The sequence below is a fragment of the Paroedura picta genome, chromosome 1, assembly GCF_049243985.1.
Source record: "Paroedura picta isolate Pp20150507F chromosome 1, Ppicta_v3.0, whole genome shotgun sequence".
NCBI lineage: Eukaryota > Metazoa > Chordata > Lepidosauria > Squamata > Gekkonidae > Paroedura > Paroedura picta.
In genome coordinates, this window is record NC_135369.1 from 2,006,422 (window position 1) to 2,025,164 (window position 18,743).

The 18,743-nt window shown below is 49.6% G+C and overlaps 1 protein-coding gene across 1 annotated transcript; it reads right to left on the minus strand.

Moving 5' to 3' along the window:
• Positions 1-4,713: 4,713 nt before the first annotated feature.
• On the minus strand, positions 4,714-18,524 carry ANP32E (acidic nuclear phosphoprotein 32 family member E). Its single transcript, XM_077319384.1, has 7 exons — positions 18,227-18,524; positions 13,982-14,131; positions 13,154-13,276; positions 12,014-12,179; positions 11,026-11,192; positions 8,896-8,950; positions 4,714-7,710 (listed from the first exon to the last, which is right to left on the minus strand). The coding sequence occupies exons 1-7, from the start codon at positions 18,278-18,280 to the stop codon at positions 7,643-7,645; spliced, it is 783 nt and encodes a 260-aa protein (XP_077175499.1). The 5' UTR covers positions 18,281-18,524; the 3' UTR covers positions 4,714-7,642.
• Between the last annotated feature and the right edge of the window lie 219 nt (positions 18,525-18,743).

The window sequence follows — 18,743 nt, forward strand, 5'->3', positions numbered from 1 at the left end:
TTTGATTGCACTTTGAATGAAGCTTTGAATTATTGCAATACTTATATTGTTGCAGAACTTTGTTTATGTATATTTTAAGATTGTACACCGCTCCAAGTTGACTGCATCAAGAGGGCAGTATGTGAGTGAGTGAATGAATGAATGAACTGGGTTACACATAGGCTTGTTGATTTTGTGTATTTAAAGCACCTGATCCAAGATCTGAATTTCTAAGACTGTTCCTGTTGCTTCATCTTTTCTTTTGAAGCGTCCCAGTTTTTCCCTTTTCTCTCTTTCTATTCCTTTGTTTTTAACATATTGAACCGATAGTTAACCTCCAAATTATCTTCTTTTTCATTAAACCTGGAAAAACTCTTCCTAAAACTGTCTTCCTAAAGGTTTGCTCTGGTCATTGTCTGGGATAAGGTAAGAAAATAAAAGGGAGGACGAAAGATAGCTACCAAAATGTTTTTTTTTTAAAGCACAATTTCTGCAAGCTTATATGGCTCTTTTTCTGCTTCATGCTTTTATCTTAAAATATGTTTATTCTTGCCCTTAAAGTCAATTAAAGTAAAAAAAAAATCAGCTTTTCTTCGATTTCTGCCTTTGGACTACCTTGAGACTGCCTGCCTGTCTGCTTCCTTGTTACCAAAATAAGAACAAATAGGAATATTGTCTTCACCATTATTTCTGATCTAAGATATTTGTTCTTCGTTGTGCTTTCTGGAAAGCCAAGCCAGTCTGTCTGCAGATCTTGCTAAAATACAAACAAAAACAAATCTGTTCTTTCTCTTTTTGTGACGTGCTGCCCAAAGGCTTCTGTTTCTGCAAAATACCAATACTTGTTTGAGTAAAACATTCTCCAAGGGTTACGCATGAAAGTCAGAAGCAAACTGGAGTGAATTACTTATCTTTGGATGGAAGGAGGGAGAGCAACAAAACAGCCCAATGGCAAGCAACACTAGCAGAAAAAGGTGGGCCAAGAGTAGTTAACATGTAAATTAAGACATGATAGAGTCTTTCAGACTGCTGGCTTGGATTGGTGCAACTCATAATTTATTCTTATGACCCGCCCTTTCCAGGACAGCTCAGGGTAGAATCATAGAGTTGGGGACCAGAAGGGACCACAAGGATCATCTAGTCCAACCCCCTGCACAATGCAGGAACTCACAACTACCTGCCCACCCACAGTGACCCCAATTTCATGCCCAATTGATCCCCCCCCCCACCAAGAGACAGAAATGCTGATTTTATGAACCCAGGCAGTGAGTGGGTGGGCAGGAAGGGATGTGCCAGGGTTTGTCTCTTGTGGCCCTTCCTGGCATTCCCAGGGAATTGCTGATCACCACTGCAGGATGGTAGGTGAAGTCCCTCCAGGCTGGGCTGGATTCCGGAGATTTTTGGCGGCCGGGGGGGGGGGGGAGGGATCACTTGGGCGTGCAATAACATTATCTGAATTTGCAGCTTTAATTTTTTTTTTTTAAAAAGGTAAGCCTAGCCCCTTTCCCACAAAGTAAAAAAACATTAAAAAAAAAAAAAGGAAACTGGGAATTGAAGGAACGGGCTTGACATAGCATCACGATATTGTCTGTATTTTTAAAGAGGTGATTTCAAACCACAGAGGACTCCACCAATGACAACAGCTCCTTCCCTTGAAAATCCTGATTTTTTTGTAGCCCGTGCAGAGGAAATTGAAGTATCTGAAAGGTTGTCACTTGGAGGAAGGCAGGATGCTGTTCCCGTTGGTACGAGCTTTCTGGAGTCGCACTTTTACGCACAACTTGGCAACAGTCCCACAGAATCCACGAATGTAATAAAGCAACTCCCCCCCCCCAACATGTATCAATTATGTTTTTGAAAGGTTGTCACTTGGAGGAGGGCAGGATGCTGTTTCTGTTGGCTGCAGAGGAGAGGACACACAGTAATGGGTTTAAACTTCAAGTACAACAATATAGGCTAGATATCAGGAAAAAGTTTTTCACAGTCAGAGTAGTTCAGCAGTGGAATAGGCTGCCTAAGGAGGTGGTGAGCTCCCCCTCACTGGAAGTCTTCAAGCAAAGGTTGGATACACACTTTTCTTGGATGCTTTAGGATGCTTAGGGCTGATCCTGCGTTGAGCAGGGGGTTGGACTAGATGGCCTGTATGGCCCCTTCCAACTCTATGATTCTGTGATTCTGTGATTCTATGAAATATTTGGCCACATGGGAATGAAGTTTAGAGAAAATCCCGTGGGAAGCAAAACAAAAAGGAAATAGATGATATCTGACCCTTCCCACTCTAGGATTCTAGGAGTCTAGTTCAGCCGTGGAAGGGGCTGCCTCAGGAGGTGGGGAGCTCCCCCTCACTGGCCGTCTTCAAGCAGCGGCTGGACAGATCCTTCTCCTGGATGCTGGAGGCTGATCCTGCACTGAGCAGGGGGTGGACTAGATGGCCTCTGTGGACACTTCCCACTCTAGGATTCTAGGAGTCTAGTTCAGCAGTGGAAGGGGCTGCCTAAGGAGGTGGGGAGCTCCCCCTCACTGGTGGTCTTCAAGCAGCGGCTGGACAGATCCTTCTCCTGGATGCTTGAGGCTGATCCTGCCCTGAGCAGGGGGTGGGACTAGATGGCCTCTGTGGACACTTCCCACTCTAGGATTCTAGGAGTCTAGTTCATCAGGGGAATGGGCTGCCTCAGGAGGTGGGGAGCTCCCCCTCACTGGCCGTCTTCAAGCAGCGGCTGGACAGATCCTTCTCCTGGATGCTGGAGGCTGATCCTGCACTGAGCAGGGGGTGGACTAGATGGCCTCTGTGGACACTTCCCACTCTAGGATTCTAGGAGTCTAGTTCAGCAGTGGAAGGGGCTGCCTAAGGAGGTGGGGAGCTCCCCCTCACTGGCCGTCTTCAAGCAGCGGCTGGACAGATCCTTCTCCTGGATGCTGATCCTGCACTGAGCAGGGGGTGGACTAGATGGCCTGCATGGCCCCTTCCCACTCTAGGATTCTAGGAGTCTAGTTCAGCCGTGGAAGGGGCTGCCTCAGGAGGTGGGGAGCTCCCCCTCACTGGGGGTCTTCAAGCAGCGGCTGGACAGATCCTTCTCCTGGATGCTGGAGGCTGATCCTGCACTGAGCAGGGGGTGGACTAGATGGCCTCTGTGGACACTTCCCACTCTAGGATTCTAGGAGTCTAGTTCAGCAGTGGAAGGGGCTGCCTCAGGAGGTGGGGAGCTCCCCCTCACTGGCCGTCTTCAAGCAGCGGCTGGACAGATCCTTCTCCTGGATGCTGGAGGCTGATCCTGCACTGAGCAGGGGGTGGACTAGATGGCCTGCATGGCCCCTTCCCACTCTAGGATTCTAGGAGTCTAGTTCAGCCGTGGAAGGGGCTGCCTCAGGAGGTGGGGAGCTCCCCCTCACTGGGGGTCTTCAAGCAGCGGCTGGACAGATCCTTCTCCTGGATGCTTGAGGCTGATCCTGCACTGAGCAGGGGGTGGGACTGGATGGCCTGCATGGCCCCTTCCCACTCTAGGATTCTAGGAGTCTAGTTCAGCAGTGGAAGGGGCTGCCTAAGGAGGTGGGGAGCTCCCCCTCACTGGCCGTCTTCAAGCAGCGGCTGGACAGATCCTTCTCCTGGATGCTTGAGGCTGATCCTGCACTGAGCAGGGGGTGGGACTGGATGGCCTGCATGGCCCCTTCCCACTCTAGGATTCTAGGAGTCTAGTTCAGCAGGGGAAGGGGCTGCCTCAGGAGGTGGGGAGCTCCCCCTCACTGGCCGTCCTCAAGCAGCGGCTGGACAGAGGCTGATCCTGCACTGAGCAGGGGGTGGGACTAGATGGCCTCCATGGCCCCTTCCCACTCTAGGATTCTAGGAGTCTAGTTCAGCAGGGGAAGGGGCTGCCTAAGGAGGTGGGGAGCTCCCCCTCACTGGCCGTCTTCAAGCAGCGGCTGGACAGATCCTTCTCCTGGATGCTGGAGGCTGATCCTGCACTGAGCAGGGGGTGGGACTAGATGGCCTCCATGGCCCCTTCCCCCTCTAGGATTCTAGGAGTCTAGTTCAGCAGTGGAAGGGGCTGCCTCAGGAGGTGGGGAGCTCCCCCTCACTGGCCGTCTTCAAGCAGCGGCTGGACAGATCCTTCTCCTGGATGCTGGAGCCAGATCCTGCACTGAGCAGGGGGTGGGACTAGGTGGCCTGCATGGCCCCTTCCCACTCTAGGATTCTGTGATTCTATGATTCTATGTCCAGTTTTGGGCCCCACTGTTCAGGAAGGAGACTGACAAGCTGGAACGCGTCCAGAGAAAGCTTGTGGGGTTGGAATCCTGGCCTTGCGGGGGCCGCTGCAGTTTGGAGGAGGGCAGGGGGTGACATGACAGCTGCATCTAACTATGCAAGTGGCAGACATGCTGAGAGGGGGACAACTCGTCTCCTGCAGCTTTTGCGATCAAGACTAGGAGCAATGGATTCAAATTACGGGAAAGGAGGTTCCATTTAAATATTCAAAAGTATTTTCTGACGGGGAGGGCTGTTCGTAGGTGGAATCTGCTTCCCCCAAGGGCGGAGTATAGATGTCTTTTAAGTCTCCAAGAAGGTGCAGGCTGGACTGGATGGCGATTCTGCTTATTGGGAAAATAAGCTTCCTTTTAAATTCATAGATTTAGCATTGCTCTCAGCTGACTTTGAGCCGTGAATCAATCTCAGAACCCCTTAAAAACAAGAGATGTTTTGGGAAGCAGGACCTCCGAAAGTAACTACAGACGGCCGCCTTGAGTTTCTCAGACTGAAAATCTTTAATTTAAAATGTACATCACACGGGGGAAACACTCACATTTTGTTACAACTAAAATCGTCAGAAGTGTGCTGTAGTTTTATTTAACACTGTCATGGCTTTTTTTTTTTCAAAACACAGTTTGCACAAAAATCAATCACTTCCAAGTTGTTGTTTTTTTTTCCCTCCAGAATTTGTAAGGAACTGAACGCACTATATACATATTGCCATACAAAGAGGATTCATATAGGACAAAAAATCTCTACAAAATATAAAACCCACCCTTACCTGTTTTCATTAAAGAACCCTACGAGCAAAAAAAGATATTTAAAAGTTGTCCAGAGGCTTTGTAATTTTTTTTTGTTTAAAGGGGAAGAAAATCTCTATGTTGATTGTTTGCTAAACTTTGGCAATGCATCCCTATTGGTTACACTATTTTCAATACACAAAAGGTGTCAAACTGTTGTATCTGCCGCGTATAACCATTGTGTGGTAAGTCCGGTTTAATTTTATTCCACTACACTTTTTAGTCCTTATAACGAATTCATTCAAACTTTACCGAAAGTAGTAACAATCCATTTAAGACGCCATCAGCTGCCTCTTCGTGCTGGTGTTTACGTACCTACTTTGCTCCTCTGCTCACGGATCCTTCCCTGCCAGTTACAACAGAGGACTGGAGCAGAAGGCAAATTCTTTTGTGTGTGGAAATCTGCCTACTTCCAGCATCACAAAGGAGGACGACATCTCAGCACAATGCTGCCACCTGCATCCCAACACACTATGAAGGCGTTGGACTGGGGCAGGTTTTATTTTTATATTTATATACCCCTTCCTCTTCACCTAGAACGTAGCGGAACAGGAGAGAGAATTCAGTAGCAAATAGAAAGTTACACTTTCTGATTTATCATTATAAGCCAGTGACTTTTTTAAAAAAAAATTATTTCCTTGTAATGGGGAAGGTTTTATTATTTGCTGAGAATGTTTTTTAAAGTTCAAATTCGAACGTTTTGGGGGGAACCCTGAGAGAAATCTGGATTAATACAAATCAACTGCAATTGAATACAGAATTCTCCATGAAAACATCCTGGGCACTTTTCAGATTTTTAAATTCATTAAGCATACACAGGTGTAGTAGCAAGATTAAGATAAAGCTTTGCCAAGTCTTTATAGTTAACGTATATAAAATATCCAGACATTTTGATTCATTGCCATTGTCAATTCTGTCCAAACAACCTTTAAAATTTGCTGCGCTGTACCATTTTATGAATAATAACTCAGAAAAAAGCACTAGATTTTGCTGCTCTTCTTGAATGCAGTGCCATCAAAACCAAATTAAGAGTCTGATGTCACATACGAAGTGTGCCAATGTGTGTAATACATTATTTATATTCACAGGCAAGTGTAGCCAGGGACCAGCTCCACCATCTATGTAAAAATAACCCTTTTATCTATACTCAATTAGTGACAGGTTCTCTTAGGCAGGACAGATAATAAAAAAATAGTCTCTCTTGAATACAGCTGTGTATTATTTGGGTAAAATATCTATTTAACAATACACGCTTGTTCGTCAGGGCAGGGCTTAGGGAGTGCCCACGTGCCCTGTTTTCTGTAAAAAGTAATCTCTGAGCTCCAGGCAGGTCAGTTCATTGGTAGCACACCTGATGGAGAAAGGACTTGACATTCGACTGTGAAAACGTTTCCCAGGTTTGTCGTGTTTGAACAGGATTTCTTGCTGAGTAAGCCCCCCCCCCTTAGCAGCTTTTCTCCAGCAAGTCACAGAGAAACCTCTGAGGGCCGTGGCCCAACCCTGATCCACGGCCTTTGAGTCCACCATAGCCCTTCATGTGCTGAAGAGGCAGCCCTACACAACCAGCTCCCCCAGCGGCTTCAGGAGTGGAGGGAAACAGCAAGAAACGCACCGTTTCCTGGCATCCCCCCTCTCCAAAGATGCGCAACACGCCTCCTCTTCCGTGGACTCTGCCACAGATTTAGGGTACTAGTGAAGCCTGTTGCCAAACAGGGATTCTGTTAAAATATACAGAAGAGCTTCCCACTAACAAAACAACGGAAGCCTGAGTATTTCAGGGTTCTAAAATTACCCCCAGAAGTAAAATTTGACGCCTCTACCAGAAACATTGTTCCCGGGGAGCCTGGAGAAATACAATGGAGATAATTAAAATCGATGAGTGATGACAAATTGTAACTAGGTATTTCCAGGTTGTCGTTTTTGGTTGTTGCTTTCCCCCCCTCAAAGCACAAGCATTTGGGAACAAAGCAAGATTTCAACAGAGAAACTGATTATACATGTTCCTTATACGTGCAGAAAAACTCCAGGGGGTTAAGTGTGTGAATTACACGAGAAAGAGAGAAGCAAAATTCTGAACAAGCAGGGAAGTCTGCGACTCCAGCCTGTCGGTGCATTCCTCAGCTGTCCCTTTGAAATGAGCCCCTTGAGTAGCATCTGCGTTCTTCGCTTTCACACAGTTCCCAGTTCATGTCTGACCCAGGCCTTCCTGCAGAAAAGCTGGCTGTCACGCTGAAGGTTATCTGACTTTAAAGAGCACGATCTCAAACGTTTGGATTAAAATGGGTAGAATCTGTTGAGAGTTAACTGTGGCTAGAACTAACAGCATGTAAAAACTCAGTAGGAAAAACCTGAAAAAACATCTAAGGGGGACGGGGGAACTGGATCAGTGATTTAAAGGGATAAAAACAGTGTTCTATGCACATGATCAAGAATGGGCTATTAGGTCTTAGTTGGAATGATAAAAAGGGCAAAATAGTAAAAACACACTTCCTATAAAAAGTTAACACATTAATATTTTCTGTAGGGATACCTATGATACATGGAGACAGACAGGTATGCATATCACTAGTGCCTCTCCTGCAATAAACAATGTATCTGGTCCTATTTTGCTTCCTATAACTTAGTCGTCGTCTTCCTCTCCCTCGTCCTCTGCTGCACGTTTCCTCTTCTCCCCTCGGACGCTGTCGGCTGAGGAAAGAAAAGTTTGCATGGGCTCAATCCAACAGTTAAGACTGGAGTTAAGACATGTTCGCATTCCTATTCTGGTAATTTCTGGATGCATTACTGAGAATCGTGAGGGGAAGCGTGATATAAATGTTTTAATAACTAAATGTACCGTACTGTAAGAACGCACACCACAAAACATGCCGGGTTCTGGCAACCAGAAATGGGCATTCCAGAACATCTGCTGTGAGGTTTTAGGAATAAGACATTTCTTTTGTTAAATATCTAACAAAAACATAAGAGAGCCAGCAGGGAAACATGAGGGGGTCACTGTGAAATGTCACCAACACCCCAAAATCTTCTCCTTCATGGGTTTCTAGTCTCCGGTGTGCCTTCACAAGCAGATTTCTCCTTTTTGTCTTTCACTGACACGTAGCTGTCCTCAGCCTACAGTCCCTTCCTTATCTGCCATTTTGGAAGCCCCTTCCCCTTTCTTCTTTTGACTAATTTACGAAGTCTTTTTCTACACACACAATAAGCTCCCCGAATATATAAATCAACTGACCTTGTCTGTGGGTGACCCACTGTATCCACACGGGCCAATTAGTTTAGTATATGATACACATGCTGTTTTATCGTATGCTAGCATTCCATCAGGTTAGATACCTTCCTTTCCACCCCAAGCCGTAAACCAGGGGTAGTCAAACTGCGGCCCTCCAGATGTCCATGAACTACAATTCCCAGGAGCCCCCTGCCAGCATTTGCTGGCAGGGGGCTCCTGGGAATTGTAGTCCATGGACATCTGGAGGGCTGCAGTTTGACTACCCCTGCCGTAAACCATTTCAGAGTCACTTGATAGGAAATCTAGCAAGTCCATGAGACAAATGTGACCCAGAAGCGGCACAGAGGCCTGCCAACCCCATCCACCCTTTGACAATTCAAGGAAGGATGCAAGAACAGGAGGCTTACAGAGTCCTTGGTGGGCCACAGATCACCTAGGACAGCTTCAAGGTAACACAGGTCTGCTTTTGCTATGCTTTTCCATCAATCAAATCGGAAAATGTTCAGCTTACTGCACAAGCGTCCTAAACATACTTCTGGAAGAATTCTGCACTCTTGTGGATGAATTACAGAATGCAAGTTCTGAATTACAGAAGGACAGAATCCAAATAGGCACTTGTTCAAATGTTCATGGGCTACGGAATTTACCTTCTTCCTCTTCCGTCTCTCTCTCCTCCACATAATCATCATCATCTTCTTCATCCTTGAGGGAAAAAGGGAGGTGAAGTTTTCAGACCTCTGACCTCACTCACAAAACCGCCACTTAAACAAAGCTTTGCAAAGCTGAGATTCAATTCAGGCTTCAGAGTAATCCACAGTTTAAATAAAACAATTAATAATAATTAAAATAACTATGGATTCCAATTCGAGGGCACCGATTGGCTGTTTTGGCAAAGAATTATCATACGGCTGTATTTGGACGTCTGACACAGTTTACTAATTTAACAGAATTAATTTTTGCTTTATAATTTTTGCATCACTGTCATGATGGCAGTTCACGATCCAAATCAGCTGAATAAAATCTGAGCTGAGCACTCTGCAGGTATTTGGAGCCCTTGGCTATTAAGCTACTGGTTCCTTTGCAAGCGGTACCAGTGGAACCAACCCAGGATAACCTCGCGGTACAGTGCAAGTCTGCAACTTTCTAACATTATCTTGGGCCCACGGGATGTTCGCCTGGCCTCAACCCGGGCCAAGGCCTTTTCAGTCCTGGCCCCAACCTGGTGGAATGAGCTCCCGGAAGAGCTGAGGGCCCTGTCAGATTGAGGCCAGGGCAGAACCCCGGCATTCCAAGTAGGACCCCTCCCCACGGTTTAGTAGATCTGCACCCGCTCCCTGGTGGAAGAGGACTTGGCTTCCGGCTGAACAAGGAGGGAGGGGGGGCGATGGATTAGAAGTTGTCTCCGCTTGTTGTTTACTGTAAACTGGGGGTTACTGGATTTTAACATTTTATTCTGTGAATCGCTGCGCGTTCTTGGGAAGAGCGGCAGTATATAAATCGAATAAAGCCAGTTTGGTGTAGTGGTTAGGAGTGCGGACTTCTAATCTGGCATGCCGGGTTCGATTCTGCGCTCCCCCACAGGCAACCAGCTGGGTGACCTTGGGCTCGCCACAACACTGATAAAACTGTTCTGACCGGGCAGTGATATCAGGGCTCTCTCAGCCTCACCCACCCCACGGGGTGTCTGTTGTGGGGAGAGGAATGGGAAGGCGACTGTAAGCCGCTTTGAGCCTCCTTCAGGTAGGGAAAAGCGGCATATAAGAACCAACTCTTCTTCTTCTTCTTCTAAATAAACAAACATATTGCATATTTTTCATCCCCCCCAGTCATATTTTCTGTGAGGCAACCCCCCCCCCCCAGTCTCTGCTCCTGTGGGTTCAAAATGTCCAGTAGTTTTACATATCTATCCTTTCCCCTTTAAGCAGCCATTTCAGCACACACATTTTTAGGGATTCTGTTTCCCTTCCAACAGAGCCTGGCTCCTTTTAAAAGAAATCTCCCCCCCCCCCCCGAAACTGCGCCTGACTCCTGAGATCCGAGTGTGAAAGTTCCTTCTTCTACCACTCTTGAATACATGGAGCTGCCTTATCTACCTATTTATTATGTATTTCCTTAGGTTTTTATACCGCCCTCCCACGTGTCTTATCTGAATCTATCAGTACTGCCTACTCTCCGGGTGCTCAGGCAGAACTTAGTGCCTGGTCCTCGTAAACAGAACTGTCAGGAGTCGAACCCAGGACCTTCTGCATGCCAAGCAGATGCTCTCCCACTGGGCCATGGAATCAAATCCCATCCCTCCCTTTGTGTATTATGCTCAAAGGACAAGGTTTAAGCAAGATTCTGGGAGTATTTCCCCCTTTATTCTCGTACAGAATATGTGCAGTGGGGCCTCAACAGGCTGGACTCCCCTTGCCTTCATTCTCATTAAGTTCCAAATTTAAATATGGGTGCTCACTGTGACTAGCAAGTCTTTGCCCCTGCTGGTTGAGGATCAGCCTCCTGTGCGACCCGGCCCCTCCCCCTGCCAGTCTGAATAACTGTGGCATTTATTACATGTGGCTGTTTTCTAAGCTGGCTGGCGTTTCGGGTGGTGCATCAGAGCTAAGGATAGCCAAGAGGAGATGTTTTGCATTCCCGGTTCTGGCCGGTTCTAGCTTGTGTCCGGCTATCCTGAAATGCCCCAACAAAAGGGCTGCAACTCAAGAGCGAGTCTTGCCCTCAGATCTTGCGTGTTCTGGGTCAAATCTACTGGGCTGGAATAAGAGAACGCCATTTACCTGGATCTCTTCTTTCATCAGGTACGAAAGGCCGACTTCCTCCTCCTCCTCCTCACCTTCACCCTCCCCCAAGTCTGAAGCATCATCTTCCTCTTCATCATTCTCTTCATATTCTCCTGGGGGGCCAGCTTTGTCTTCCTCTTCCTCGTCCTCATCCTCATCTCCATCTGAAGGGAAGAAGAAGCTACTAAATGCCTGCCTGGCGCATATCCAGAAACAGGAGCATTTGCACGTTTGCTTTCTTAAAAGTAACAAACATCCCTCTCACCCCTCCCTGTTCTGTGCATGTGGACAGCTGCATGCTTGAATACTCCCTCGTGCTGCACAAAACCCTCCCATCTGTCAGGAGACGTATTTTTCTAGGCAAGGGGACACATTCAAATAGTACAGCCCCCCCCCCACCCCCGCATGACGAAATGGTGCAGTCCCAAGTACACATGAATGAAGCCTCCATAATGTTGGAGCAAATCCTTGGTTCATCAAAGCCAGAATGGTCTACTCAGCAGCCATTCAGGGGCTTAGTAGGTGCTTTTCACGCCATCTACTACCTGACCCTTTTGCCAGGAGATGCCGGGGATTGAACCTGCGACCTTCTGCATGCCAAGCAAAGCCTTGGCAAAAGCTGCTTCCAAGACATGCATTTCTGTATCACACAGACTGTTCTGAGAACGATCAAAAGTTAAGTTTTCTTCGGGAGTAAAAGGACTTGCACTGGAAGCAAAGCAGATTACCTAAATTATTTGCTTAACTGTATAGATATACACAGCAAAGCAAGCGCAAGGCATTATCATCTGCAACATGAAACCAAGTTTTACTATGACTTGCATGTTTGTCTTTAAACTCATTTATCAAATCCAAATATGCCATGCTAAATAGTGAGGGAATTCTGACCCATGGCACTTAGGGGACACCAATGCTCTGTCTGTAGCTTCACAGAGGACTCCGGACTTCAGCAGCAACCAGCTGAAACGCTGACCCAAATTGTTACCTTCGTCATCTTCCTCAGCTGAGTCAGGAGCCTCGTTATCATCTTGATCAAATCCGTCCAGGTATGTGATTTGGGGAAGCAGCTCAAACACACTTTCTCTATAGTCTTCCAGGTTTGTGACTTCACAGTTCACCAAATCAAGGCTCTTCAAGTTCTTAAGATTTTGCTGAAAGGAACAAATTAAAAAAATCTTTCAGGCTAATAGGCAATTATTACTGGAACTCTTAACAGCTTCCTTATTAAGCTGCCAGCCATGTGTCAACGTTGACAGCCGAGAATCTGAGTTCCTTTCACCCAGCCTAGCATGATCAATCAAACAGCTGTCTACTTTCCCGGTAAAAGCAGACGCATGTTCTGCAACCTTTTATGTGGAGTGCCAAATATCGGAAACTTTAAGAGAGTATAAACATGCCCAGGACACTTGGACTAAAAAGACAGGCAAGAATTATTTCCTACACATTTGATTTTGTGAGCCCAGGAGCCATCTCTATGATGAAATTCTGAAATTGCTTGGGCCAGTTTGGAAGACTCAAACAGGGCCTAAGATAGGGGCCTTATGCCGACACTCCAATATGGACAATATCTTTTGCAAAATGTTAGCCAACATACTATTCTAGGAAGGGCACTCAGCTTCAGAGCTGGACTTAAGTTCCAGGCGGCCTAACTCTGATACCCCCAGTCTGAGTTACCCACTTTATGCAAACCACGATCACCATGCATGAACACATTTAAAAGCAGCAACTACTCTGGTACCCCCCCCCCTGTGCAGAACACAAAACATATTAGTTCCTCCAGCTTTACACAATGCCAACCTCCAGTGCAAACTCTGAAGCCTCCCATTTAAATGCTTTTTATTATCTCTCACCAATCCACTTACAGCCAGTGTATATACTAAAAGGATACTAAACGTGAGGGACTCAGCAATTATGGTAAAAGTAGCTACGTTTTTGCAGGCAATTTGAAATGAAAATCTTTCTACGCTGGAATCTACAATTTTTCGCAATTTTATGCCAATAAAGGTGCTCTGACTCTATACGAAGTCATTACGGAGTAGATAGCTTCTGTTGTGGGTGTCTTATCTATCTCCCCCTTCCGCCAGAGCTTATTCCAAGTCCACTTTTTGTTCTCTGTTATACTTACGAGGGCTTCGACAGTCCTGAGATCTTTGATTTTGTTGCCACTCAGATTTAAACAGGTGAGATTTGGACATCTCTCTGCCAGAACCTCCAGACCTCCTGAAATTATGTTGTCACTCAGTTCCAGCTGCAAGACATAAATATCCCGAAATCAGGACCTGATACTTTTGCAAGCCTGTTATTCTGGTAAAATGACAAATATTCTACAACTCTTGTTTAGATCTCTAGTTCCCATTTATCTCAAAGGATTCCCTAAGCACTGCATTGTCGTTTCTCCAGACTCAAACAATGGTCTGTAGCAGGTCAGATATTTAAGGCAAATATTTTCCCAAAGCTTAATCATAACAAGAACTGTTGTGAGTGTCCTGCACAGTGCAGGGGGTTGGACTAGATGACCCAGGTGGTCCCTTCCAACTCTATTATTCTATGATTCTATGCTTAGCCATGAAATTTGTTGGGTTTTTCTTTTTGTTAGCTTTACCTTCCTGTATACAACTGTTCTGAGGACCAAAAGAGCACACATTCAACAGAGAAAATGGAAACAATTAGCCTGTTTAAAGGCACGCGTGAATGCATTTCAAGGAGGATGCCTAGTCAGGTTCAGAGGATGGCTACACTGGCCCTCAGCTGAGCAGCAGCACCTCTGAGACCTACCAGATTCTTGGAGCACAACCTTCCAATGCAGGCGGGGGGTATTTTGCCAGGAAGAATATTTGCAGTGCTGCTGGCGGATTCCTCAGAGAACGGTTCACGTCTTCCCCACGCCAGCGTCCCCACGCCAGCCCCCTGCGGACAGCAGCTAACTCTCCCCTTGCGGCCCAACACGACTCACCTTTCGGAGTTTAGTCAAGGTGGGGAGCTTGGCCAGCGAGGTCAGCTCCACGTTGGCCATGCTGAGAAACTCTAATTCTTTAAATGTGTCACTCAGACCTTCTATTTCTCCATTGCTAGACCGACAGTTGTCCAAAACTAGCTCAGTCACCTGCGGAGAGATAATGCAGCCGTCTCAGAATGGAAGAGCTCACTTTTAAGACAGAGTGAACACTCCACGGGCACAACAAAGTCAGAGCCCAGCAGCACCTTTGAGACCAACAGAGATTTATTCAAGGCGGGAGCTTTGTGCTTGCACTCGAAAGCTCATGCCTTGAATAAATCTCTGTTGGTCTTAAAGGTGCTCCTGGGCCCTGATTTTGTTGTGCTACTTCAGACCAACACCCACTTGTACTTTTCAGGCAGTTTGGGAACATAAACGACACTCAGGCCTGATGATAACTGGCGTTTTTAAATTGTTTTTAAGATCTAACTTACATGCCGTTTTTACGGTCCTACCAAGCACAAAGCCAATATCCTTATTACAAATTATTTCCCAAGCAAAAAACTAACTCATTTTTTGAAAATAAAAGCTAAAGTCATAGAATTCATAACAGTAGAAATACTCAGGATTACTTGGATTCGCATCTTTATCTCGTGTTAATTGACCATAGTACAATTTACATCTTACTGCCACATAGATGGCTAGAAGTGTCACGTCTTAAGCCGTGATTAGCTTCAAGTTGATGATTAGTCTTCAAATGCATTGTGTAAACTACAGATTCAAGTGGGTCGCCATAATGGTCTGAAGCAGCTCAACAAAACAAAATTCAGAATCCAGTGGCACCTTTAAGGCTAACCAAGATTTAAACTATGTCTGGCCCATTCCAGTGCAAGATAACCTACAAATATAGACAAACCTGCAACATTTGTACGGAAAGCAAGAAATGCCAAACTTGGCCACACGATGAAGTTGCAGAGATTCACACCTCTTCAGCATCAGTCCTACCCTATCTGGATGGAATGCAGCCTTCAGTGACCCACTACGCCAGAAATCTGGGTGTGATCCTCAATGTGATCCTTTCTACGGGGGCACAGGCCATAAGAGTAGTGTGGCTGGCCTTCTTCCACCTGCACCACGTCAAACTACTTTGGCCCCAGAACACCTGGCCACAGCGATCCACATGACAGTCACCTCCAGGCTGGACTTCTGCAATTTGCTCTACACAGGCCTGCCCTTAGCCTTGACCCGGAAACGACAACCAGTCCAGAACGCAGCCTGGGTTCTCACAGGAACACTTGGGAGGGCCCCCATCCGGCCTGTGCTTAAGCTGCTACAACGGTTACCAGTTGAATACTGGAGCAAGCTTACGGTCCTGGCAATTTGGGACCAGTGTACCTGAGATGCTGCCTCTCTGCCATGCAGGGAGCACTATGCCCGGCCAACACCAACCGGCTAAAGATCCCTGGCCCCAAATAAGTACGCTTGGCTTCAACCAGGGCCAATGAGGCTTCAACATCTCCCGGGCCCCCCTCCATATAAATGCCCCCCCCTGAATATGAGGCAAATACTGGGCAGGATGCTGGATGTAGCCACAGATATAAACTGGATGACCGATCTATGCTTTTATATTGGTTATACTGGTCTATGGCTACTGTTTATCCTGAGCTGTTGCCATTTTTGTCATGGCCGTATAAAGCCAACAATAAACAAAAAAAAAACACTGCACGGATCCCCCTTTCCAACCCACAGAGAAGTTTATTCCCAGGGCTGCAGGCCCCACGTGGGGTCAGCCACGTCCAGTCTGCTCCCCAAGATTCGGAAGCCCCCTGTTCGAATCCAGGGAAGCTCAATGGACGGCTTCTTGGCCTGTCACACCCTCAGCCTAACCTACCTCGCAGGGTTGTTGTAAGGGTGGAATGGGTGTGGATCACAGGTGAGTATGTTGTCTTGAGGAGGAGGGGATGAAAGTGGGAGATGAAGCATTCAGGACTGCTCACAGCAACGCAGTGTTAATGCGCAACAGCTGATAAAAGTGGTCTGCAAACACATCGGAGGACTCAAAATGCAGAAGGCAACCTCCTCATATCGCCCCTGTGCGGAAAGACCCCCTCAGGGCGGTCCTCTGTTTCTGGGCATAAACCCAAGGGCTGTTTTTTACCTTTAAGACCCTAAACAGGTCCCTGAAGGACTGACACCTGCCAGCTAAGACATTCATTACAAGTCGTGGTCTCTTAACAGCCTCACCCCACTTCATATTTCTAGGCAGCCCCCACGTGCCCAGAGACACGGCCTTTTCAGTGGTGGCGCCTCACCTGTCCCTCGAGGCTCAGCTGGCGCCTACTCCACTCTCTTAGGCACCAGGCCAGAAAGTTTACTTTGACTAAGGAAATTATTTATGAAAGATCTTCTATAGTTGCTTTGAGCCTGAGAAATGTGTTCTTAAGCCACTCTAGTAAGAGCCTCTTGTGGCGCAGAGTGGTAAGGCAGCCGTCTGAAGCTCTGCCCATGAGGTTGGGAGTTCGATCCCAGCAGCCGGCTCAAGGTTGACTCAGCCTTCCATCCTTCCGAGGTCGGTAAAATGAGTACCCAGCTTGCTGGGGGGTAAACGGTAATGATTGGGGAAGGCACTGGCAAACCACCCCGTATTGAGTCTGCCATGAAAACGCTGGTGGGCGTCACCCCAAGGGTCAGACAAGACTCAGTGCTTGCACAGGGGATACCTTTACCTTTAAGCCGCTCTATGTCTTTTATTCTGCTCTGTGTTTTTAACGTAGAGGTTAAGAATGGCAGCCTCTAGAACCCAGTTTGATTTCCCACTCCTCCTCTACACACAGCCAATTGGATGACCTGGGGCCAGTCACAGTTCTGTCAGAGCTCTCTCAGCCTCACAGGGTAAATGTTGCGGGGAGAGGAAGGGAAGGTGACTCTAAGCTGCTTTGAGACTCCTTTGGGCAGGGAAAAGCTGGGTACAAAACCCCAGCTCTCTCTCTCTGTCTCCTTTTTACTTGATAGCTTTTACGATATTTTGTCAGCACCAGATCCCAGTCACCCGAGGCCACGATTTCCAGGGTGGAAGCTCCAGAGAGGCCAAGCCCCTGCCTCCGACAGACAGACAGAAGAGGCGAGCGGTTACGGAGGCTGGCGGTCTGGGCGGCCTTCAAGGCGCTCCGGGCCTCCGTGCTCTCCTAGGGCAGGTCCACACCCGCTTCGGACTTACTTGGCCAGCGGCCCCGCACCCTCCTCCAGGCAGGGGCCTCGACAGCCACACAGGCCAGGCTTTTAAGAAATGCCCACACAGTCCCCAGCGGCTCTTTTCTGCACCGAAGCGGTCCCTCCTGCTGCACGCGGCCCGGCCGAGCCCCCCCCCCCCAAGCCAGGCGGGGTCAGGGCAGAGCCAAGGCCAGGCTGCAGAGACCCCCCCCCCAGCCACCGACATGGGTCCGCTTGGACTAGCCCCTCTCCCCGGATCTTAAATAGCTTCCGAGCTGAGCTGGGCCTTGTGGCCTCGCTGCCTTCCGAGCGGCGATTCCAAAGTGCGCGGCTGGCCGCAAAAGCCGCCTCCGTCTCGTCTCGTCTCCCTTCCTCCTTCCGCACAGCGGCGGCTGCGGCCTTTATTGCTCTTGGCGCCACAGAGGCGGCTTTCCCGCCCGGGCCCTCCGGAGGGGCCCCCAGACCCCCCCCCTGGCCCCAGCCCCGCCCCCCCTCCCCCGGCTGCCCCAGGCCCAGGCTCCTCGGCGGCGGCGCGGCTCGGAGAGGCGGGCGGCGGGGCCACACGGGAGCGGCTGCTGGGGGCGGCCTCGCCTGCTCGCCGTGGGGGGGGGCGTCCTCCCGTGCCCCCCCCGCCCTCCTTTCCTCCCTCCCCCCCCCCGGCCGGGCCGGCTGCGCCGCTGGGCGCCCAAGATGGACCCGGCTTGTTTACGCGCCTTCCTGCGCGCAGCGGCGGAGGGGAGAGACGGCGGGGGGGGGGGAAAGAGAGCGACGCCCCCGCCCCCCCCAGGGCCTCCTCGCGCGCCGGCGGGCAAAAGCCCCCCCCTTCCCCCGCCCCCGCCGGGGGGGCGACGACGAGGGGCCCCCGGGCCACGAGAGGGGGCGGAGGCCGAGAGAGAGAGAGTGGCGCCCCCCCCCCCCCGCGGATCCCGCCGAGCTCTCCGCGCAGCCCCGTCGCGGGCAAGGCAGGCCGGGCCAGGGAGGAGCGGGGCGGGCGGGCGGGCGCGCGGGGCGGCGCACATGGAGAGCCCCTTTCCCCCCTTCCCCGGGGCTGACCTCCTCGGGCGCGCCGTTGCGCAGCTCCAGGTTGAGGCGCTTCTTCATCTCCATGGCGCCCGCCCCGCGCAGCCCCGCCGCCACGCGCCCCGACACGGGCCCCGCCTGCCGCCGCCTCCTGCCGCCTCCTGCCTGCCTGGCTGGCTTCCGTGCCGGCCTCCTCCTGCTCCTGCTCCCCGGCTGGGCGGGCGGGCGAGGCGCGCCTCTGTGCTGCGCTCTGCTGCGTTGCGCTCCGGCCGCGTCAATGGCCGCTCTCCGCCTGAGCCTCCATGACTCGCCGCCCCGCCCCGACCGCCCCGCCCGGCGACCACGAGGAGGAGGAGGAGGAGGAGGAGGAGGCCGGCCCAGGGCAGCGCCCAGCCCAGCCCAGCCCAGCCCAGCCAACGCAGCGCCGCCCGCCCAGCCGCCCGCCCACCCTCCCGGGACTGCCCTCGGCGCCAGCGGGAGCGGCGCGACCTCCCCAAAGACGCGCGGGAGACCTGGCCCGGGGGGGGGGGGAGGGCTGCGGAAGGCACGA